This window comes from Morus notabilis, unplaced genomic scaffold (assembly GCF_000414095.1).
Source record: "Morus notabilis unplaced genomic scaffold, ASM41409v2 Scaffold54, whole genome shotgun sequence".
Taxonomy (NCBI): domain Eukaryota; kingdom Viridiplantae; phylum Streptophyta; class Magnoliopsida; order Rosales; family Moraceae; genus Morus; species Morus notabilis.
This window is the reverse complement of record NW_010365453.1, coordinates 269,161-293,830: the sequence shown is the minus strand read 5'-3', so window position 1 is coordinate 293,830 and position 24,670 is coordinate 269,161. Positions and strand designations below refer to the sequence as shown.

The 24,670-nt window shown below is 35.9% G+C and overlaps 2 protein-coding genes across 2 annotated transcripts; both read right to left on the bottom strand.

Moving 5' to 3' along the window:
* Positions 1 to 9,011: 9,011 nt before the first annotated feature.
* LOC112093559 (G-type lectin S-receptor-like serine/threonine-protein kinase At4g27290) lies at positions 9,012 to 14,122 on the bottom strand. The gene is made up of 7 exons (XM_024172243.1): positions 12,694 to 14,122; positions 12,481 to 12,594; positions 11,275 to 11,420; positions 10,382 to 10,592; positions 10,062 to 10,299; positions 9,808 to 9,958; positions 9,012 to 9,702 (listed from the first exon to the last, which is right to left on the bottom strand). The coding sequence occupies exons 1-7, from the start codon at positions 13,985 to 13,987 to the stop codon at positions 9,394 to 9,396; spliced, it is 2,463 nt and encodes an 820-aa protein (XP_024028011.1). The 5' UTR covers positions 13,988 to 14,122; the 3' UTR covers positions 9,012 to 9,393.
* A 2,606-nt stretch (positions 14,123 to 16,728) lies between these two features.
* LOC112093553 (G-type lectin S-receptor-like serine/threonine-protein kinase At4g27290) lies at positions 16,729 to 23,383 on the bottom strand. Its single transcript, XM_024172230.1, has 7 exons — positions 22,084 to 23,383; positions 21,837 to 21,950; positions 18,580 to 18,734; positions 17,698 to 17,905; positions 17,377 to 17,644; positions 17,119 to 17,260; positions 16,729 to 17,022 (listed from the first exon to the last, which is right to left on the bottom strand). Exons 1-7 carry the CDS (start codon positions 23,381 to 23,383, stop codon positions 16,729 to 16,731), a joined length of 2,481 nt encoding a protein of 826 aa, XP_024027998.1.
* Between the last annotated feature and the right edge of the window lie 1,287 nt (positions 23,384 to 24,670).

Here is a 24,670-nt window from a genome sequence, read left to right as displayed (position 1 = left end):
GATGCATGTGTAAATATGGAAATTGTAGAGGTTAAAGAGACTTACTTCGTGTCATTTTTCTGCATAGGATAGTTCTTTTTCTGACTTTGTGGTTGTATGTACGCTTCTAGCTCCTGAGTTCTAGTAAACTTGGGCTATCATGAATACTCGCCGTTACCATTCTTATATGAATGGTCGACGTCACGTCGAGGCGTTTGAGCAGTCGTCGTTTAGAATGGCCGTCTTTTACTTCTTCCTCTCGACTTTAGGGTTTTAACTCGGTTCCTTGTCAATCACCAGAATAATGGCCCAAAACTCACCCCGTCGAGAGGATCCCTCCATCGTCCGTCCAGACTCCCTTTCTGTGGTCGAGATTTCATGGTCTTCTTCCTCTTCAGGCGTCGACTCCTTGCTGAGGGATGTAGAAGACGCCGAGGCCATGTATGGACCAGGCGACGATTTTGGTAGCGAGTTTGGTAGTGTAGAACAAATGTTAGATGAAGTGGTTGACCGAATTCCGTTTACAGGGGGCAGTGTAAGCGGGGTGGCTTCCTTGCGGGTGGATGCCCCCTTGGCTGCCACGAGCGGTGATCCAGACAGGCCTTTCTTTACAGCCGATGTCGTGACGTCGAGAGTCCGGAATAGGGACATTATCCGGGCGATGAAGGAAGGATGCAATGATGGGAGGTGGTTCGAATACCTCCTCCCGGACATGCATTTTAGGACTAGTATGCCTCCGACCAGATACCTTCTTGTTTACACCAGAGCCGTCACAGCGGGGATGACCCTTTTGGTTCATCCCTTTGTAAAGGATTATTGCCACTTCTATGGCATTTCCCTTGCCCAATTGGTGCCAAATTTCTGGTACTGCTTCGCCGGCACCTAGATTTTGTGGAGCCAGTAGTATGACATGGATCTTACTCTGGATGAGTTTAGATTTATGTACAGACTGTGTCATGTCACCAAGTGCGAGGGTGGTACTTTTTGAGTGGGCATGGGAGATCTCAGCCCAGATTTGACAAGCTAATACTGGGTATTTCCTCGTCGTCACATGGGTGGAAACCCATGTTTTTTATGATACGTGGGCCTTTTAATTTTCATCCTGACGACCGCTTGCCTCGCCGAAGGAAGGTGCAGGCATCGTTTGGGAACATGGGCGAGACTTTGATTCTCTTTCTTTTACCTTAGTTTGCTTCTTCCTTCTTTTTCGTCACGGCGGGGATAACCCTTCCGGTTCATCCCTTTGTAAAGGATTATTGCCACTTCTATGGCATTTCCCCTGCCCAATTGGCGCCAAATTTCTGGTAGTGCTTCGCCGATGCCTGGATTTTGTGGAGCCAGCAGTTTGACATGGATCTTCCTCTGGATAAGTTTAGATTTATGTACAGACTGTGTCATGTCACCAAGTACGAGGGGTGGTACTTTTTGAGTGGGCATGGGAGATCTCAGCCCAGATTTGACAAGCTAATACTGGGTATTTCCTCGTCGTCACATGGGTGGAAACCCATGTTTTTTATGATACGTGGGCCCTCTAATTTACATCCCGACGACCGCTTGCCCCGCCGAAGGAAGGTGCAAGCATCGTTTGGGAACATGGGTGAGACTTTGATTCTCTTTCTTTTACCTTACTTTGCTTCTTCCTTCTTTTTCGTACGCTGACAGTCTTTTTACTCTACAGTCAGTTAAGACCGGCCGAAGTTCACTGGAAATAGTTTGGCGAGGATTGAGAAGGCCTTCTCATTCCCGTCTGAGGTTCGCCACATTGACACCCTCCTGACCAAGGTCAATCTTCGAGGCGCTGGGTTAATTCTCGATCTCCCAAACCCTACTGACCTTGACACTGTCCATGAATATTTCCATTTAAGCGACGAAGGTAAACCTCTGATCCTAACGCCTTTCTTATAATGGCACTTGTCTATCCAAACATTGACTATATTTTTGTCTCGTCGTTTCTGTAGAAATGGCATCTTTGAGGATCCAGCTTCCCAGCAGTCAGCAGTCTCAGCCAAGTCAGCAGCCCCCACCAAGCTGACAACCCCCTTCTAAGGGAAAGGAGAAAGCTAGTTCTTCTTCCCAGGCGCTGAGGACAAAGAAGGCCACAAAGGGCCCTACGGTGTTAGAGGTGGACCATGTGCCGAAAAGGAGGTGCAAAGAGAAGACGTCGGTGGCAGAAACTTGGATGCTGACGATCCCCATTCTTGATGTTAATGTTCCTCCGGCGCCAAGGGAATGTGTGCTTATCCCGAGGGCAAAAATCATGGATCCCAATTTCCAAGTCCCAGATATCTCTGATGCCGAGATTGGGGCGATGCTGAAACTTCCCCCTCACTTCTCCCTTGTCTTCCAGGCTCTATATGAGTCTTTTCTCAAGCCGCACTGGATTGCTGCCACTCAATCTTCTTTGGTTGATCGTCAGCGGAAGCAGATCTCTTTCCAAATTCACTTAAGACTTGATCGAGCTGCCTTTCATTTTTACTGCTTTCACCGCTTGTATTTTTATTTTCTGACCTCTAATTTTTCAGGGCCTAATCTTCGCCATTCTTAACCTCCTCGACCTAGTGAAGGTTGAGGAGCATGATAAAGAGATGGATAGCGTAGAGGCCAAGCTTAACTCTCTTCCCGATGATGCTAAGACTAAGTGCGCTAATACCGCCAAAGAGAGAGATGTGGCCGTGGCCCAGCTGAAGAGTTTGAAAGGTAAACTGGCCAAGCTAACTACCTCGGTTGAGGACCTTACAAAGCAGGCAGATATATCTGAGATGAAGTTGGCAGAAGCAACTGAGGCGGTGAAGAGATGTTTTGCTGAGGGAAAAGCTGAGGGGAAGAAGGAAGTCGAAGCTGAGGCTGCAGCAACATTTGATGCCAAGTGTGCAGATATTATTGAGGAGTTCAAGTCTTCTCCGGAGCTCATCGACATTCGTACCAAAGATTTTCATTCCGCTGGTCAACAAATCATCGATTTGATAAAGCAAGAGCATCCTGAGTGGGATTTCAGCTTCCTTTATCATGCTCCTCCTCCTGCTAGTGATGACAACTCCTCCCCGCCCGGTGATGGTGATGACTCGGCGGCTGGCGGTGAGGCCTGAGGATTTTTTTTTTGTTTTACTACTGCCTGTAACTTATATGACATTGGATTGGACCTCCTTTTTATTTCATTTGTGTTTTCTAAAAAGACAGTAGATTTCATACCTTGCTCATTGTTATTATGCATTCGCCTCTCCCTCTTGAAGGAGTCGTTGTCGTTGTTGATTTTACCCCTTGGGGTCGTTTGTCTTTAGAAAATTCCTTAGAATTTTGCTAAGTGTTCGCCTCTCCTCCTTGGAGGAGTCAACGCTGATTTCACCCCTTGGGGTCGTCGTCTCATTTTTTAGTGATTCGTGGACCTCTGCCCCCATGTCTGTTTAATATACCTTAGTTTTTTAAGCAGACATGTTATTAAGGGGTGAATTCCTTTCCTTCTGCAAACACATCAATTTATTTAAACTGTAGAGAATGTACAATTGGGATGCGTAAGAATTACATACACTATTGGTAGTACAGCCTTAGCTGTTCTACATTCCATGGGTGTTGAATTCTCTTGCCGTCGAGACTTTCCAAAATGTAGGTGCCAGGACGCGACACTTTCCTTATGCGGTAGGGCCCTTCCCAAGTTGGGCCCAGGGGACCGGTATTTTTGGGCTTTGTACTCTGCGTTACCCTTTTCAATACTAGGTCTTCTGGGATGAACCTTCTTTGTCGAACTCTCTGGTTGTAATATCGTGCTGCTCTTTGCTGATAGGCGGTGAGACGTAGTTGGGAGTCGAGCCTCTTTTCTTCCAACAAGTCGAGTTCTCCTTTCATGCCTTCTGCGTTATCATCATCGTTGTGGATGACGGTTCTTAGGGTCGGCGTTTCAATTTCTATAGGGAGTACGGCCTCGACGCCATACGCCATGGAGAAGGGTGTTTCACCCGTAGTAGTTTGACTCGTCGTTCTGTATGCCCATAAGACCTTGGGGAGTTCCTCGGCCCATTTCCCTTTTAGATCGTCGAGTCTCTTTTTTAGGGTATACTTCAATATTTTATTGACTGCTTTGACTTGCCCATTAGATTGTGGATGGAGTAGCGCCGAGAAGTCTTTTTGAATGCCCAGGCTGTTGCAGAATCTGCGTGTTGAGGTATTGTCGAACTGTTTCCCATTGTCGGATACTATTGAGTGGGGAACCCCGAACCTGCACACAATGTTGTTCCACATGAAGTTGGTGCAGGCTGCTTCTGTGGTTGTAGTCAGAGCTTTTGCCTTTGCCCACTCTATATAGTAGTCTACTGCGACGATGGCAAATTTAAAGCCTCCAGGTGCAAGGTGTAATGACCCGATTAGGTCAACCCCCCATTTGGCGAAGGGCCATGGACTGAGAATGGAGGTTAAATTTTCTGGGGGTGCTCTAGGAATTGTGGCATACCTTTGGCACTTATCGTAACGTTGGGCATACTGGAAAGCATCCTTTTTGAGCGTAGGCCAGTAGTATCCTTGCCTCAAAACCTTAAGAGCTAAAGACTGCCCCCCAGTATGATTACCGCAGACTCCTTCATGGATTTCTCGGAGGACTTTCTGGGCTTCGTCATCATCCAAGCACCGCTGTAGAGGTGTTGAATAGCCTCGTCGGTAAAGCAAACCGTCGTATAATAAGTATCTGGCGGCTCTATACCTGATCCGTCTGGCTTCGTCTTTATTGTTTGGCAGTTGTGCATCCATTAGGTATTGGATGAGTGGCGTCATCCAATTTTCACCTATTTGGATGATTAGTGCCTTCGCTATTTCCTCAGTAGTCGGCCGCTCCAGTTCTTCGATAGGAACGACCCCTAGTGCGTCGAAATCTTTTGAAGATGCTAGCTTTGATAGATCATCGGCGTTTGCGTTTTCGGCTCATGGTATTTGAAGTATCTCGTAGTTTTTGAACTTGATGATTTCTTCCTTCACCTTTCTCAAGTACGTACCCATTTTCTCGCCGCGTGCTTGGTATTCTTCTTTCACTTGCCCGACGATCAATTGAGAGTCGCTGAAGATGCTGAGCCTCTCAATCTTTAAGTGACTGGCCAATCGCAACCCTACAATTAACGCCTCATATTCTGCCTCATTGTTCGACGCTTTGAATTTAAATCGAACCGCCGAGGTGATCTTGTGGCCTTCTGGGCTGATCAACAAGACGCCGGCTCCCGATCTTGTGGCCGCGGCACGTCTGGGGGCGGGACTTCATTTCTAACCGGGGGTGGACCTTCCTCCACCCCGTCATTCATTGGATGAGTGGCGGTCTCGTCCATCTGGCTGCCTTGGTTGATGGCCTCAATTCTTCTTCTCGGAGGCATGCTTGCTGACTATGTTGTTGTTGGGGGTCAAACGCGTTCGGTCCCCAGCGGAGTCGCCAATTGTTGACGGTGAATTTTCGTCAACCAAAACAGGCCGGGTTACCTCTAGGTTTCCCGTCGGATTACCAGCTTTAATATAGGTTATGTGTAAGAGTTTTGTACCGAAGGTGTTTGATGTTTTTAGAGGGATGAGTAATTTGGGAGAATAATGCTTTAAAGTAAAGGAACACGAGAGATTTTATAGTGGTTCACTCTATAAAATCAGAGCTACATCCACTATGGTTGTATATTCATTTTGAGGTGATTACAATTTACATCAATTGCTCTCTTGTTCTTTTTTCTCTTTATTGGACATGAACCCCCTTTCTGTACGGGGCTTTGCCTCTTTTATATTGGAGCTTCTTTCGCTGGGTGGGTTTCCTTTGCAGGCAGAAGCACTCAAGTGCTCTTCCTTTCTAGGCCCAAACATAGCCCACTAATCACTTGGAGTACTGTTCACTCAGCCAATTTAGTCTCCTATTACGGCTCTATGCGTAATGTAACCCTTTTCTGTCCCCCGTGGGGCGGCTCAAAGGTTTGCAATTAATGCTTGCATTGCAGACATTCCCCGTTACTGTACACAACTTGCCATGTCAGGCTCTCCCCCAAGGAGCATTCCCCTCGTCGCCAGTGTTGTTTAGCCCAATTGTCCCTCTTGGCAGTCGATTTTATGATGAGGGATTTTTATGTTGTAAGGTCGACGGTGCGATCTGTCGACACCAGATGACATCGACGCCCTAAGTTAGACTTCTTACTTGGGCTCTTCGCAACGGGATGGAAGGGAGTCCCATACGTCGAGGGTTGTTGCTATGTGAGGAGAAGTTAAGGCCATGTGTCATATTATCATCCTTCCACACGTCCCCCACATTTTCCCCCACAACAATTATGAAGAAAACATTTTCATTATGTTAATGATAATAACATTATAAAATAGAACCAATATATAGGTCGCAATAAATCTGAAAAAATTAAAATCCACAAAAAACAATTCGTCAAACAATTATTATTATAATACTAATAAACTCGGCTATGAACTAAAAAATAACGATTTTTTCATTTTTTTTTAATGATGATGTTATTATTAAAGAGAATGAATGTAAATCTTGCAAGAAAATTGAAAAAACAAAAAATAAAATAAAATAGAACGCAGTAAAACATTGCAATCTGCCAAAACCCCCCAAATAAGTGAATCAGATGAATAAAAAAGCAAAAAATTATGGCAATGTCAAAAAAAAAAAAAAAGACAAAGAAAGAGACAAAGAGATGTATAGAACCTTACCAACAAATGTTGTACAAATCATTTGTTTTTGCAAATCACTATTCACAGAGACGCATAGAACTTACCGACAAAAGTTGTACGAATCTTTTGTTTTTGCAAATCACTACCAACGCAGCTAATGTATTGATAAAATCAACAAGAAGACAAAACCGACTGTTATCTCCTAGCACACCCAACAATTTTATCCCTTACAACTATTCAGGTTGGAATCAGCAACTATTCACACCTAACTTTAAAAAAAGAGTGGAAAAAAATTTGATAATTTAGAGTAGAAATATTAAATCAAAAACTTATTATAGAATATTAATTGAGGTTAAAATGGAAAGTCAAAATGCACTATATTATCAGAAAAAATCAGCCACATAATAAAAAAATGACCATATAAAATCAGCCCACATAATAAAAAAAATCACCATATAAAAAACATGCCTATGAGTGCATCCGGCATTAGATGTGTTTTATATCTAGAAATAGACATTTTTGTAATATTGTATATAAGTGAGTATTTTTAGATTCAAGACTTTAAAAGTAGGCATTTTATGTAATTAATTTAGGAGAATATTTACAATGGAGCATGTTATTTACTCTATCAGTTTTTAACTGTAGTACATCCGGTATTAGATGTGTTTTATATCCAGAAATTGACATTTTTTTAATATTGTATATAAGTGAGTATTTTTAGATTCAAGACTTTAAAAGTAGGCATTTTATGTAATTAATTTAAGAGAATATTTAAGGTGGAGCATTTTATTTACTCTATTGGTTGGAACAATTATTTTTAACTGTTAGATTAGCTTTTTAACTGTCAAATCTCTACAAGTCCATATTAAAAAATTATAGTGCACCAAATAAAATTATTCTTATAAATCTGACCATTAAAAAATTAATCTAACAGTAAAAATATCATTCTGACTAATGGTGTAAAATACCCTGCTCCAGTCTAAAACTCCCATATTACAGGGACAATCCAACGTTTACGCTGCAAATTCTGTGAGGGATAATACTCTAATAGTAACCCATCAGGCCCAATAGGGTGGGCTCATCACCCCTTTGCGAACACGCATGCCATGAGTTTTAGCTTCATCCAAACGAGTTGTTTTATGTGAGAAGTACAAAAATATCACTCAAATGATGTAATTTTTACATTATTGCGTCCCAAATACCACTCAATTCACTAAAAGTTTTAATATTTTATCAAACTATTTTTTTTTTCAACAAAGATATACGGATTTCTTCGAAGAGTATTCTGATAGAATATTATTCTTTTTAAATCATCAAAAATAACATAAATGTAAAGTTATTGGATTTTGATGATATAACACGTAATTTTCTCTTGTTTTATATCCTATTTTGACATGTCTCCTGAACTTCATATTAATAGGTTGTTTATATCCTGCAATTCTATTCATAATTTAGTAGTTATAAGATTGTTTTTTATTTAAAAAAAATCCCCTAAATTATGGTACTTATACCAATATATTCAAATATCCAATCAAGTGGACCACAAGTACTTTTGCATTTTGATCACAATTTTGCATGCTCAAAAAAATGAAAATTCAAATCAAAGCTGCAACCTTTGGTATTATCATTTTACTATGAAATGATTTACAGTTTTACACACTTTATATCTCCTTAACTACTGTTCCAATTTAATGGAGAAAACCAGTTTAACTCAATTTGAGTAGTGATCACAGTTTGAACTCGTATTTGGTATGCACGTAGTCCGAATTATATTCCTGTTTGAACTGAATTAAAAAATTCAAACCATTTTTAGATAGTAAAAATGTGCCATTCTCTCTACTTTTTATACCTACCAAACACAAATTCGAATTTTGTTTCCTATCAAATTAAAATTTTAACTGTACATCTAAACGCCAATTCGAACTACAATTTAGATTACATAGTTCAAATTCTTCTGTCAAAATAGAAAAGCTCAAATAAATAAATTTCGAATCAACGAACTAAACGGGGCTATATAACTAAATGATACACATATTTTATACCCCTTTCATAAGTAAGTGCAATATAACTGAATACATAAATAATTATATCTAAATGAGAAAACAAGTGTCTCCAAACACTTATCTAATAAAAAAAACCATCCTAAAACTTTCTCCTTATTCTGGAGAAACTTGTTTTCTTATTTAGTTATTTATGTATTTTATTTATAGTGAATGGTACAGAATAGTAAACTGGAGACACTTGTTTTCTTATTTAGGTATTTATGTATTTTATTTATAGTGAATGGTATAGAATAGTAAATGGTATTTAAAGTGCGAACAGTACTTACTATATGAAATGCATAATATTTTATACGAAATTCTTTCCATTTTGTACTGTTTTTTTTTTTTTTTTTTTTTTTCTTTGTGGGTAAGCGTACTCTGTTGAGTTATTAGATACTACACGGCACTGCTTAGTAAATATAGCATATCCAGTTGATCACCAGTCCCGATCTTTTCATGATTTTATCACTATCACATACAACACGACAAAAACATGTTGCTATGATCATGCAATAGGCCTCAAGTGTTGTTGCGGTCACTGTTTTTAGAAAATAAATTAGGCATAATCTCTTGAGAATCTATTTCCATGAAATAGCCTGGTGGTTTTGGCTACCAAAAACATGAGAACAAATAGGTAATATCATTGAAATAGCCTACTGTGAATCAAGAGAGAACGGATCATTCATCAGTCAGACATTATATATAATAATGTGGTAGATCTTGCAAAAAAGTTTGCTATAATTGTACCTTATCGTGCTACAAGCTGTGAAATGCTCATATCATTTTTTGAAGATGATGCAAGCTCTGTAAAGGGAAGGTCGCCTTTATCTGAATCCGTCTCTAGGAAATAGCCGGGTGGTTTGGGCTGAGGTAACTCACTATCACTTCCCAACATCACAACCACAGACGAGATGTCTGGTCTATCGACCCGACTTTGTTGCACGCATAATAGCCCAACATGAATGCAACGCAACACTTGTTTTACATTGTGTTCTGCTTCCCTTAAGTGCTTATCAAGCATTTCAATTGACTTTCCTTCTTTACGCAATTTCCATGCCTGGAAAATTGCCAAAAAAAAAAAAAAAAAAAAAAAGTGTCGTTATTGATAAATTTAATTACTACTTTTGCGTAAAAACTTGTCATGAAGCTTTTTGAAAATTACATGTCCAATGAGGGTAAGGCCATGATTTTGAAGGTGAAAGCTTGTGCTCTTTTTTCCACTTACAATCTCCAACACTAATATACCAAAGCTAAAGACATCTGACTTTACTGAGAATAAGCCATGAATTGCATATTCGGGTGCCATATAGCCACTACACAATATCATTAGATAGTGAGACAAAAGAAGATCATATTTTAGTCAGAATGTAATTTGTATTTAATTTTTAAAAAAAGGAAAGAAAGAAGAATACTAACTAGGTTCCGATTACTCTGTTTGTCTTTTCTTCAGTTTGGTTTCCTCTAAAACTTCTGGCTAAGCCAAAGTCTGAAATTTTGGGATTCATCTCATTGTCAAGCAAAACATTACTGGCTTTGAGGTCTCTATGTATTACTCTCAATCTAGAATCCTGGTGAAGATATTGAAGTCCTCGAGCAATTCCGCATATGATGTGGAAGCGCTTTGACCATTCGAGTCCTTTTCCTTGCTTTTGATCTGTCAATGATTTTTCCAGTTTAATCAAGCAACACTATAGAAAAAAATTCATTATGTGATCTAGGTGGATTCTGTTTCTGACCAAAAATGAAAGAGTCGAGGCTTTTGTTGGGCATATATTCATAAACCAACAATTTCTCTTCTTCCTGAATGCAACAACCAAGAAGCTTCACAAGATTTCGATGTTGAAGCTTGGCAATTAGTTTTACTTCATTTTTTAGCTCTTTTACTCCTTGTGCAGAACTTATTGACAGCCTCTTGACTGCAATTTCTTGTCCTTTTTCTAGCTTACCCTGTAAATCACAAATATTAGCAAAAGAGTAACATATTGTTATTTTATCTTGGATTAATCTAACTGCTGCCCCTTAAAATTTGGAATCATTCCCAATTTGTGAATTGATCTCTAATTTTAAATTAATCCCATTTAGCTCCCTCTATTGGAATTTTTGTTAAAAAGATACAAAAAAAAAAAAGGGATAATGCAATCACATAGTATTTTTGTTAAAAACAAATTGAAAAGACCACATGACCACAAAAAATTTCATCTTTCTCCGTATGATTTTAAGTGAAATTCTAACAAAAGGGGGCAAGGTCAGAGATTTTAAAGTTCGGGGTGTAAGTGAAATTCTGTGAAAAAGATACAAAAAAAAAAAAGGGATAATGCAGTCACATAGTATTTTTGTTAAAAATAAACTAAAAAAAGACCACATGACCACATTTCATCCCCTCTTTCTCCGTATGATTTTAAGTGAAATTCTAATAAAATGAGGCAAGGTCACAAATTTTAAAGTTCGGGGTGTAAACAAGGAATGACCCTTAAATTCAGCAGGTACCAGTGAAATTGACCCGTTTTACTTTTAACACCTGTAATATTTAAGACAAACTAAATATGAAAAAATCAAACACTCGCTACACCAGGACTAGATATACTTCATTTTTTCATTCTATTATCAAATTTAGGTATCAGAAGCTTACTCTATATACGGGTCCGAAACCGCCTTCTCCAAGCTTATTGTCCATTGAAAAATTTTCAGTGGCAGCTGTTATAGAAGATAGGTTGAACAAAGGAAGTTCCATGTCTTCATCTTGGTCTCCATCTTGACTTATTGTTTGAATTCTATCTGTTTTGTCAAATATAATTAGACGAAATGGCTTGAAAATTTGATTTTCATGTTAGACGACATATACATATACATGTACACATGTATATATAAATATATATATATATATATATATATATGAAATTATGCTAAAAACCCGTGTAAGACATATGAGTTATGAGCTTTTACACATAAAAGAACATCTATAAGAACTCACTTTCCATTTTTTATATTGTTAAAGATTAAAGATATCATGGAACTAAGGCAAGGTGACTCAAACCAAAATTGGAATAACAAATAATCATACTCTAACTGTAAAATAAATAATCTTTAAAATTTTCAATAGCTGTTATTTTATGAATTGTTCAAGTAGAAATGCAAGATGAGTTGTCGTAGGTAATCCAATTTTCACTGCACTAATGAGTGTGCTGTTGAAGTGCACACATGACACTCTCTTATGGCTCGCGCGCACGCTGCGAGGAGTTAGAAATAGTCAAACGCTTCAGGAAAAAAAAAAACTCAAAAGTCCAGCGGTAATTTTTTCAGAGTTTATGCATGTCTTATTTATACCTTGAAGACAAAGAATCAAGGCATAATTGCACACCAAGCAGAATTTTATTTTCTAGAAAAAAAAAAAAAAAACCAAAAGCAGTTTCCGGCTAATTAAACTGATTTTTTGAGGATTCATCTTGTATTCTATTTTCTTTAAAAAAAACCAAGCAGGTGATTGGGATGTGCTTAAGACTTCGGTAATGCTTAATATTGCTACGTTTGTTCAAAATAAATAAATAACAAAGCACAAAAACAAAATTGTCCAATCAAAGGTGTATCAGAAAACTTGAACCACATTTAAACAATAATTAGATGAGGAATACGTGTTAGGATAATTGTTTCTGGAGTGACTGTTGCTCTTTTATATGGACTCTTCACATGTTGCCAAAATAAAGTGTCACTTTCATTTGGGTTGGTCCAAAGTCAACAAATGTGGCCATATTTCTCTCAGACACGACAAAAATATTTTTTTTTTTTTGTTTTTTTTTTTGAAGGAAAACGAAAACAGAGTAAGAACAAAGGTTATTACCTTTTGAGGCTCTCCTCCAAACGCAATAGCCAAGTAGGAGCAACCCAGAAAAACCACCAATGGCAGCAGCCACTATCAGCACTGCTCTCATCTTACTATCAGCTTTTCGTTTTTCTAAGTTATTTTAAAACCCAAAAGAAAATCAAATCAAATTGTAGCAAGAAGATTACCAAAAAAAGAAAAATTGATGACATTTTTATGAAATAATTACGCTCATACCTAGCATGCGTATAAATAGATCTTGTCCACCACTGGAAAATTGCCTGATGTCCATCAGATCACCAAACCAGATGGCACAACCACTGCCTCGCCCTCTGATATCGGAGTTTGTATACGCCGTGCAAGAACAGTTGCTTAAACATTTGGCCCTGCATTCCTCTAAATTCATACTCTTATTCACCCAAGAATGTGTTGTATCTGGCACTTTCAATTCCGAAAATTTGATGAACCCATCTTCATTTTTCTTTGTACAGTTCAATGGATTATTCCGTACACATCCCTCCGACCAGTCCATCAAATTCCATTTCTCTTGAGACTTGGGCTTGAATCCTCTTAGGCATTGACAGATCGGATTGTTGTTTATAATACAATTCGCATTGGCTCCACAGACACCATACTTATCACAGTCATCTCTAGGTACTGATGAGTAAAGCTTCCAAGTTTGATCCGCCTCTATGTAGATAATGCGCTCACGAAGACTTGTGGTTTGGTTCATAACTATTATTGAGATCACGGACCTATTCTTGAGGTTGTATGTGTAATACACCTCATCATCATTATATACAAACTCGAAACTATAAAGTGGGTTTTCCCTTATTTCCGGTGAGCCGCTAAAACGAATGCCATTCCAAGGTCCGGAGCGGTAGAACTTTGCTGAGCCTTTCCGGAAATAAGCTTCAGGGAACGTATGAAGTTGTGGATCAAACTCAAACCCAACAGTGAAATCTCCAGGACAAGGGTCATCCCAACTATTCCAAGCCGAGACACGCCGCTTAAGACCCGTCCTCAAATCCCACCCGAATTTGAAGTTTGGCAACATTGTATCTGAGGGATAGTCAAAGCTTTGCCACAAATAGGTCTCCCTATTTCTATCTTCCCCATCTCTTAGTACAAGATTTCCAGAATCTAGAAGCTCTACTATTGGTTTTTGGGCTTGTTTCGATGAGTTTGTTGACCACACAACACTCTTATTCTGAGACAAAAGCACAAGATTGCCTGTGTTGCTTATGGTCAACAAGCCAGAGGAATCATTTATGGGGTTGCAGCGGTTTGCGACCCAAACGACTCTTTGAACTGGGATGTTCTTGTACCAAATTCCCACATAACGGTTCGTAGAATTTCCTGGAGTAAAGAAACCAAGCTCAAAGGTTCCTTCTTTAGAAACCAAAGTCGTGCCATCGCTTATAGATTCCGATGGATCAATTCTATTAACTGCCGTGGAAATTGTGTGGAAGAGAAAAAGGAAAACAACAGCAATTCTAAACATTAAAGTGGGAAAACTGGCCATTTTGTTCTATTTCTCCGACTTCCTACATTAGGTGATGTAAATTGAAGGCAGAAAACATCTTGTGATGTAACTTTGAGAAGGTAGCTTGGAGCACAGGGGAAGGCAGGTGTCAATTTGCAGTATCCAGTCTTCTTCAGGCACCATTGACCAGCGCATTTTTTATTCGATTGATTAAAGAATGGTGGACAAGTTTATTTTTTTTTTCTTCTAATTTTGATTTATGAAAAAGATGTATTTGACCGCTAAAATGTCACATTTGATCATTTCATTTCCAAATATTAAATCTTCCTCAATGTGTACATGAAGTAAACTAATATGGTATAAACTTCAAAATAAGAAGGCAATTAAATTGTATTCAAATTTATTAGTAACATGTTACAATTTACGACCAAAAGTTTATTTGGTCGTAGAAACTCTTTTTCTGCGATCAAACTTTGGTCTCAGATGTCCATTATCTGCGACCAAAGAAAAGTTTGTACAGAAGGGCTTTTTCATTTTTTTTTTTTTTTGCGATCAAATACTTATTTGGTTGCAAATTCTCTTCAAGTGTTTTTTTTCTTTTTTTTTTTTTTTTTTTGCGATCAAATACTTATTTGGTTGCAAATTCTCTTCAAGTGTTTTTTTTCTTTTTTTTTTGTATTTTTTGCTTATTTATGATTTTTTATATTGCTAATTGATTTAAAATAGTGAAAGTTTAAACACAATCATCTATAATTGTTTAGTACGATTTTAATTTAAAAATAGGAGTTCAAGTAAATGTGCTGAAGAGTTTATAAGTAGTAAGTAGTTAGATACATGTTATAGTTATATGATTAATATGTTTTATGTAGTCAACGCTTCTAATTGATTTCAAATTATCATGACTAATTATTTTTTGAGTAATGAGTGTAAAATAACTACTAAAAATTATAAATATCAACATACGAAGACAATTAAATTGTATTCAACTTTATTAGTGAAATGTTACAATATGCGACCAAAAGTTTATTTGGTCGCAGAAACTCTTGTTATCGACCAAACAATTTTAAGGTAGAGAACGTTTTACATGGATTACACTAATTGTAGGGACAACATAAACTACAACAGAATAGGTGCAAAGTTCAATAATTAAGAAGTGATTGGTACGGCAACATGTTTTTTTTTTTTTTTTTTTTTTGACTAAACAGATAAGTCTCTCCAACGAATTCTTGCAGTCTAATACTTCTTCCAAGTCAACAAATTAAGGCGTGTAATATCAGCTAGCCAACAATGGGATTAATTCATTAAAGGAATCCAATATTTAGTCTTTTTAATGAATTTTGTCTAAAAAAATAATTCTTGAAATGCAAAAGGACGACCGTCATTTTACATTCAAAGAAAAAAGTATATCTTTCAAGGTCTTACTGTTAAATACGACAGAAGCTGGTAGCCTAACAATAAAGGACGACCGTGATTGGGTATTTATAACGTGAAGGCTTTTTCCTATGATGACAGAATTGATGCGCTTTTCGTTGAGGGGTAGGGCCTGCCATCAATGACTTAAGCAAATACTGCTTCTTTAATAATGCCCGGGGCATGTGCTGACGTTGGTCATCACCTATAAGTAATGCCATCGGATCATGCTTGTTCTAGTGGACTATTTATTTATTAGGAATATAGTTAACTCTATGGAATATAGTTACTTTACCATTTTTTATGCATTTAAAATGGTTATGTTCTTGAGATTTTAATTTTTTTAGTTTAATTTTTTGTATTTTAACGTATTTTATTTTATTCTAGTTTTATTGCATTTTAATTTATTTGGTTTTAGTTTATTTTATTTTGTTAGTTTGATATTTACTTTATTTTCTTGTTATTTATTGATTTCCCTCCTAACAATTGTATTTCCTTAATTTGTATATTTTAATTAAAGAGGGCTAAATTAGAAAGGTACTGGAGCTTGTCCTACTAACACTCACCTTAATTGATGCATGGTTTGCACATTTTCCACGTAAAATTTTTACCAGTACATTCCTTCCGTTGAAATTCAGCCACAATCATCGTCATCATTTTTTTACAACCATCATGGTCCTTGATTGCTAACCACCGTGTATCTAGACCATTCAATTTTATTTCCCCTAATTATCTACCTATTTATCCTAATTGCTTTGATCAAATCTGTTTTGAACTTTATCGTAATTGCAGTCAAATTGTATACTAACAACGAATTTACTTATATATACTGAATATAGGACATGTATAATTTGTTTGGGATGCTTAAATTATTGTTACCGTAGTTTCATTGCACCAGAAGAATATCCGATGATGGCTATTTCTTAAACTTTCTATAAATACCATAGATTATCTAATCACGCATTTGGATTTGTATATTGCAATGTCACATAATTAGAAATCTATCATTTCTGTTATTATATCTTGGTGCATCATAAAAAGTTATTTCACTTCATAACTTCATATAACCGGATTCATTGAATTTTTTTCATTCCGTGATTCATTGCATTAAAACATTGAACGCATTTCATGTAATTTCACCGACTGGAATTTAATAAAACATGACACACGATATATATTTCATTAATTATCGTCACAAAATACATTGATAGAGTTCAAATGAGTATCAAGAAATTCATTGTCTAAATCTTGATAAATTTCTAACATCTATACTAATTGATTTCTTAGAGATTACAAGTTCATATAAACTAATAACGTTAATGTTTGGATTTCTTACCTAAAGTTTGCTATAGTTAGACATTAATCGAGCCTTATCTAGGGCTGAGAAGGGAAGTGCTCATATCATTCGTCGAAGATGATTCGGGGTCTCCATTCGCCGAATGCATCTCTGTGAAATAGCCGGGTGGTTTGGGCTGAGGCAGCTCACTCTCACTTCCCAACATCAAAACCACAGAGGACATGTTTGGTCTATCCATCGGACTTTGTTGCATGCATAAGAGACCGACATGAATGCAACGCAACACTTGTTTTAGATTGTGGTCCGATTCCCTTAAGTGCTTATCAAGCATTTCAATTGAATTACCCTCTTCATGCAATTTCCATGCCTAGAAAATTGAAAATTCTATAAGTGTCATTATTGACAATTTGAATTTTGACAATTTGGATGTAATAACAGCTAGTGAAGCTTTTTGACAACTTACATGTCCAATGAGGGAATTTCGATATTGAAAGCCTCTGCTTTTCTTTCCACTTACAATCTCCAACACCAATATACCGAAGCTAAAGACATCTGACTTTATTGAGAATAGCCCATCAAATGCATATTCGGGTGCCATATAGCCACTACACAACATCATTAGATGGAAGCAAGAAATGAACAAATGTTATTGGAGGTACTTTATATGCAATGTTTTTTTTTAAAAAAATAATAATAAAAAGTATGAAAGAATAATACTCACTAGGTTCCTATAATTACTCTGGTTGTCTGTTCTTCTGTCTGATTTCCTACAAAAGGTCTTGCCAAGCCAAAGTCTGAAATTTTAGGATTCATCTCATCGTCAAGTAAAACATTACTAGCTTTGAGATCTCTATGTATCACTCTCAATCTAGAATCTTGGTGAAGATATAGAAGTCCTCGAGCAATTCCGCAAATAATTTTGAAGCGCTTTGACCAATCTAGTAATTTTCCTTGATTTTGATCTGTCAAAGTGTTTTCAAAGTTAACGAAGCAAAATCAGAGTAAAAGTTATTATGTAATCTAGGTGGATTGGGATTCTTACCAAAAATGAAAGAGTCGAGGCCTTTGTTCGGCATATATTCATAAACCAACAATTTCTCTTTTTCATTAATGCAACAACCAAGAAGCTTCACAAGATTTCGATGTTGAAGTTTGGCAATTAGTTTTTCATTTCTTAGCTCATTTAATCCTTGTAAAGAACTTATTGATAGCCTCTTCACAGCAATTTCTTGTCCATCTTCTAGCTTACCCTGAAAATCTCAACCATATATATTTTTATTGTCAATGTGTTGCCATGCAACATCCATACTTTTTTTTAAAGGAACAAAATTATTTCGGTACCCTCTGCTATCACAGAACATCTCACTGGTACTTTTTGTATTTTAAAACACATTCTTCAGTACCCTAAAACCGATTTTGGAACATTAAATGTCCACTATACGCTTCAAACTGGACAACACACAAATATATATATATATATATATTTAAAAGTTAGGAAAATACTTAAAACATTTAAAAAATAATCAAAATAAGTTAAATTATTTTTAGAAAATATTTTTAAAGTTATTAATTTCTATTTAGTTAATGAAAATTGTAGTTTAGACATTGTATGTGTCAAAAATCAATCTCATGATACTAAAAGAACGTTTCTTTAAAAGTGAAGGTACGTTTTTATATTATTAAAAACACATGGTACTAATGAGATGTTTTTCTGTAACAGAGGGTACCAAAACGATTTTTTCTTTTTTAAAAATTGAAAAAATGCTGCAGAATTTCTTAGGCGCGCAACATCTTATGGAGCTGCTGGAGCTGTTAGCCCGCTCTTGGATGCGAAGAAAACAAAAAAAATGAAACATTTACGGAACAAGGCCTAGATATTTCCCTTTTTTTGTTTTGTTCTCAAATTTGCGTATCAGAAACTTACTCTGTATACCGATCCAAAACCACCTTCTCCAAGCTTATTGTCCTCTGAAAAATTTCCAGTGGCAGCAATTATAGAAGACAGGTTGAACAAAGGAAGGTCCAGATCGTCTTCTTCGCCTCCATTCTGACTTATTGTTTCATTTCTAGCTGTTTTGTCTAACATACAATTAGACGAAATGGCATCATGAAAACCAGGGCCAGCTCAAAGATCATATGGGGCCTTAGCCAATTAATAATTAAGCATATAGGTAATATTTATTAATATATACCATAAAGTGTGAAATTTATAGAATCTTATTCTTTTTAATACAATGTTCAATTTTAAAAATACAAAATAAAGAAATTGGTTACTCTAAGTTTTATTAAGGATTTTTTTTTTTTGGCTAGCAAACTTCTTTTATTTCAAAACTTTCTCCAGGATAGGCTATGCTTTAAAAGTTAAAAAAAACTGCAAGATTTAATGCATGAGAGATAACCAATATTAGTTGTGAAGTGCATCAAATTAACCATAATCATTGGGTAACAAAACGTGTAATGATTTTTCAAGTTTTTAAGTCTGTAAGTAATATTTAATTAAAAAGTTTTTGTTTACTATAATTTCTACTAGTTATATGTGTGTGTATTATGAATGTATCTTTTATAGTTGCATAAGTGTAGACACAGATGTATAAAACCTTAAAAGAGTAAGGACAATCTTAGGTAGAAATCCAATTTTTCAAGTTTATGTTTTTCACAATATTTATGTTTTTGTTTTTATTTTGCTGAAAATTCCATTACACTCTTAATACACATAAAGCTGAGATCCTTAATTATCTGTATAAATACACATTTGAAATTTGACACACATGTACTGCTGGCCTTAATTAAAAAAGAAAATGAATAGAGGCCTTTATAATTATCATGTGTGAACCATTATATATAATGTGGTTAAAAATGTGGGACCTTGAGCCTGCACCGATGAAAATATGATATTCATGTCGAACAAAAGATATATATGAGGACCATTTGTCCTTAGGTAAGGACAAAACCAGAAGTTTTAATTTGTTCGGAGGGCTTGGTTTAAATGGAAGTTTCAAACTAAATTAATTGTTGTAAATATTGAGAATCTCATCATTTTTCTCTTACTATTTGATTCTTTATTATCTAATTTTCCATTAATCCATGGATTTTTTTTTCCTCAAATATATGAACTCGAGTCATATTGTATGGTGTTTTTGTTTGTTTGGGTTTTTTTATTTGAAATTATAATGGATACAAGCAAACAAAATTACATAATAAGATATAATTAAAAGTAAAATACAAGTGTAAATGAAGTTTTTTAAACATTTACATATAATTTCAAATCATTAAAAAAAAAAGGGAAGGGGAGGCAAAATATTAACATGTCTGGGGAAGGGGGGAACTAAAAATTTTATAAAATATACTAGTTGAACTCCACGTGCTACGTATGTAGGGAGTAATCTATATGTTAAGTTTTAATTACCAAGTTATTATTAAAAAAATATAACATCTGAGTATATAAATCTCAAAAAGGAACCAAAATGAAAAGAAAAATAAAGTTTTTGCGTAAGAAGTTTAAAAAAAGGTCACAAAAGGACAAAAATGAAGAAGTAAATATGCTTTAGGGCAAAAGACACCAAAACAAAAAAAAAAAAAACAAAAAAAGCTTAAGGACAAAAATTAAAAAAAAGGGCAAGAAAAGGACGCAAATTGAAAAAAATAAGTATTAGGGCAAAATGGACAAAAATGAAAAACAAATCAAGTTCGAGGCAAAAATAGAAAAGGGTAAAAAAGGATAAAAGCGGAGAAATAAAAATGTTTCGGACAAAAGGAACTAAAACCGAAAAAAAATAAAATATTAGGACTAAGACAAAAGAAGGGTAAAAAAGGAATACCAAAACGACAAAAAAAATTAAGTTTCAATGCAAAAATAAAAAGAAAAGATAAAAAAAATGACCAAACTGAAGAAGTAAATAAGTTTTACGGCGAAAGGAACTAAAATGATAGGAAAATGAAATTTTAAGATAAAAATAAAAAAAAAAGATCAAAAGGACTAAAATAAAGAAATAAATATGTTTTAGGACTCCATTGCTGAAAAAAATATCTAGGTATGATAACATCGGCCAAAAAAAATTAATTTTGGTAAACGAATCAGAAAAAATTAAAAAGGGAAAGAACGAAAACTATAAAATTTTGATTGAAAAAGTGAAAAGGCCAAAGAAGAGATTGAAAGTAAAAAAAAAAAAGAGAAAAAAAAACCATCAGAAGAGATGAATAAAAAAAATGCTCAAGGGGCCAAAACGTGCGTTTCAATCAGAACGCATGTTTCGGTTGACGTTACTGTTCATTGAACAGTAACGGTTTTGAAAACTATTATGTATAGTTAGATAATTGGGACTACTTTGATACGTGGTCACTTTGAAATTATAAAAAGATTGAGCGTTAAATAATAAAAAATAGGGTATAAAACTATTAATTGAAAATTATATAATGGGACACTTGGGCTGCGGGCCATGAGCCCCCCCAAGTGGAGAATTTACCATTGTACAAGTCTAGACTTTTCTCTTTAAAAATTCTTTTGTTGTTGTAATTATTTGACTAAAAAAGTTATAAATCAAAAATAAAGAATAAAAATCTTGACTCATGTATTTTTAAAAAGTATTTATCAAGATTACTCCGTCATGTCCTGTCAACAGATTGTTTCTTTTTTCTTTAACATATGCACAACTCATATGTATATCAATTCTTAGTGTAGTAAATAGAAAGTTTTTTACACTGTTTTTAAATAAATAGAATATTTTTAAAACGATTAACCTAATAAATACCATATTTATTTACCTGGTGTAAATCTAATATTTACCATAGTATAAATACAATCTATATATACCAATAAATACTCGGCATATTGTATTTACGCTTGGTAAATAAATATTTATCATTAAATATGTTATTTACTTTAATGGCTTGGTAAATAAATATTTATCATTAAATATGTTATTTACTTTAATGGTTTTAAAAATATGTTATTTACTTAAAAAGCAGTTTTTAAAATATGTTATCATACCAATACCGTAATAAGAATAATCTGTAAAGTACTTGGAAGTAGTTTCCTGATTGCGTTTCTCCATTTATGAGATTGTTTTGTTCAAGTTATTTTGCTAATTATGTCTCTGTCACTGCAGCTCATCTTTATTATAATTATTATTATTATTTTCTCTTGGCAGGAAATTGACTTGAAAGTAGAATAAAAATTATTACCTTTTGAGCCTCTCCTGCAAAAGCAAAAGCCAAGTAGGAGCATGAGCATCCCAGAAAAACCTCCAATGACAGATGCGGCCACTATCGCTGCTCTCATCTTATTCCCAGTTTTTCCTTTATATGTTGTCATGACACATTATCAAATTTCTATATTTGACAATAACTGTTGATAGAAAAGTAACAAAATGAAAAGTCGTCTATATATAAACATACATAATGATATTATGTGAAATAATTAGGCTCATACCTAGCTCTGAACTTGGCATGCGAATAAACAGATCTTGTCCACCATTGGGAATTTGCCTGATATCCATCAGATCACCAAACCATATGGCACAACCAGTGCCTTGTCCTGTGATATCAGTATTTGTAAAAGCCGCACAAGAACAGTTGCTTAAACATTTGGCCCTGCATTCCTTTGTATTCATACTCTTGTTCACCCATGAATGTGTCGTATCCGGCACTTTCAACCCCCAAAATTTGATAAATCCATCATTATCATTCACCGTGCAGTTCAGTGGATTATTCCTTGCACATCCTTCAGACCAGTCCATTAGATTCCACTTCTCTTGAGACTTGGGCTTGAATCCTCTAAGGCATTGGCAGAACGGGTTTTCGTTTATGTCACAATTTGCATTGGCTCCACACGCACCGTACTTATCGCAGTCATCTCTAGGAAAACTTGAGTAAGGTTTCCAAGCTTGATCTGCTTCGATCCATGTAAGGCGCTGACGTAAACTTGTGGTTTGGTTTATAACGATTATTGAGATCACCGAGTTATTCTTCAGGTTGTATACGTAATACGCCTCATCGTCATTATAAACAAAGTTATAAGTATAAAACTGGTTTAGATTTTGTTCCAGTACGCCACTGAGACGAATTCCATTCCAGGGTCCGGTGCGGTAGTACGTTGTGTTTCCCTTTCGAAGATAAAATTCTGGGTATGTATGAAGCTTTCGATCAAACTCAACCCCATAAGTAAAGTCTCCAGGACAAGGGTCCTCCCAATTCTTCCATGCCGATAATCGCCGGTTGAGACCCTTCTTTAAGTCGCATCCAAATTTCATCCCTGGTAATACTGTATCAGAAGGATAATCAAAGCTTTGCCACAAATAGTTTTCCGAGTTTCTATCTTCCTCGTCTCTTAGTACAAGATTTCCAGAATCTAGAAGCTGCACTAATGGCTTCTTGGCTTGTTTCGATGAGTTCGTCGACCAAACAACGCTCTTGTTCTGATACATGAGCACAAGATTGCCTGTGCTATTTACAGTCAACAAGCCAAAGGAGTCATTAATAGGGTTGCATCGGTTTGCAACCCAAACGACAGTTCGGATTGGGATATTCTTGTACCAAATTCCCACATAACGATTCTTGGAATTTCCGAGACTGAAGAACCCAAACTCAAAGCTTCCTTCTTTAGAAACCAAGGTAGTACCATCACTGATTGATTCAAATGAATGAATACTATCAACTGCAGAGGAAACTGTTTGGAAGAGAATAGGGAAAATAATGGCAATTATAAGCATAATAGTATTAAAAACGGCCATTTGTTTCTATTTTTAGCACTCTTTTCTGTAGGTGGTATATGTTGAAGGTAGAATATTGGCGTGTCATTCGGCTTTGCGGACACGGCAAACAATTGAATGGTATGCAAGTCTTTGGCATGGTGTCAACTTCATGACCAAGTAAACTCGCTATGGGACAATTTGCATAATATAATAGTGAAAACTAATACGAAAATGCATGTCAGTTTTCAGTTGACCGGAGGGCATAGTTGAACATTTTATCTCCAGCCAATAAACTAACATGTTTCTTTTTTGCTTTCTATGCACCATAATGTTTTAAACTGCATGGATATATATTCAACTTTAACCTCTTTCAAGTCAAATAAGGGCTACAATTTGCCATACAGGCTCTGAAAGAAAAGTAATTGAGCTAAATTTAACGGCTAAATTTACTGCTGATCAGAGATGCATTATAGCGCCAAAGTTGTGCCATCGCTTATAGGTTGGGATTGTAACACCTCGAGAAATTAAGTGATATTAATTAAGATAATTAAGATTTATTAGTGTGTCTAATCTGGTATAATTAAATAATTATTTTTATTAAATGTTTCTGACGTGTAAATTTAAAAAATTCCAAGGAATTTAAATGTTTTCAGTATTTATATTTTCACCTCAGAAGTGTGTATAGACACATTTCCTGAACCGTTTTCTTAAATATTTTGACACATGTTTTTCTTTCATTTTTCTTTTTCTTTTCCTTTCTTTTCCTTCCCATGCACCCTCACTCTCCCTTTTTCTCTGTCATTTTTCACTCTCTCTCCCTCTCTCTCTCGTTCAAACTCTCTCTCTCTAATTTTTCACAAAATCAACCGGATTTCACACCAAAGAAGAATTTTAAGGAGTTTTCAACGTCAAGAGAAGGAATTGAGGTAAGATTTCTGAAAACTTCTCTTGAAGCTCAAATTTTTCGGTTAGAAAACCTATTTTTAGCTCGAAATGGATTTTGATGGATTTCGGGTAAAATCACGGTGGAAATTGGGGATTTTTGGTTCTTTGGACTGGATTTATCATTTGGAACCTATATTTGGTAATTTTCCTTTGAAAAATCTCGAATCAAACTCGGATTTACAAGTTTTTGAGCTGATTCGGCGAGTTTCTTCGCCCTGTAGATTCCCACAGGCTGACCGGTCCGGTTGACCGGTTCTTTCTCCACCAGCCGACCGGTGGAGAACAACCTCTCTGTCACCGGTTGACCAGTGCACACGAAGTTTGAACCGATTTTTGTCTAAAACCCTGTTTTGACCCTGATTTTCAAAGAGAACCCAAATT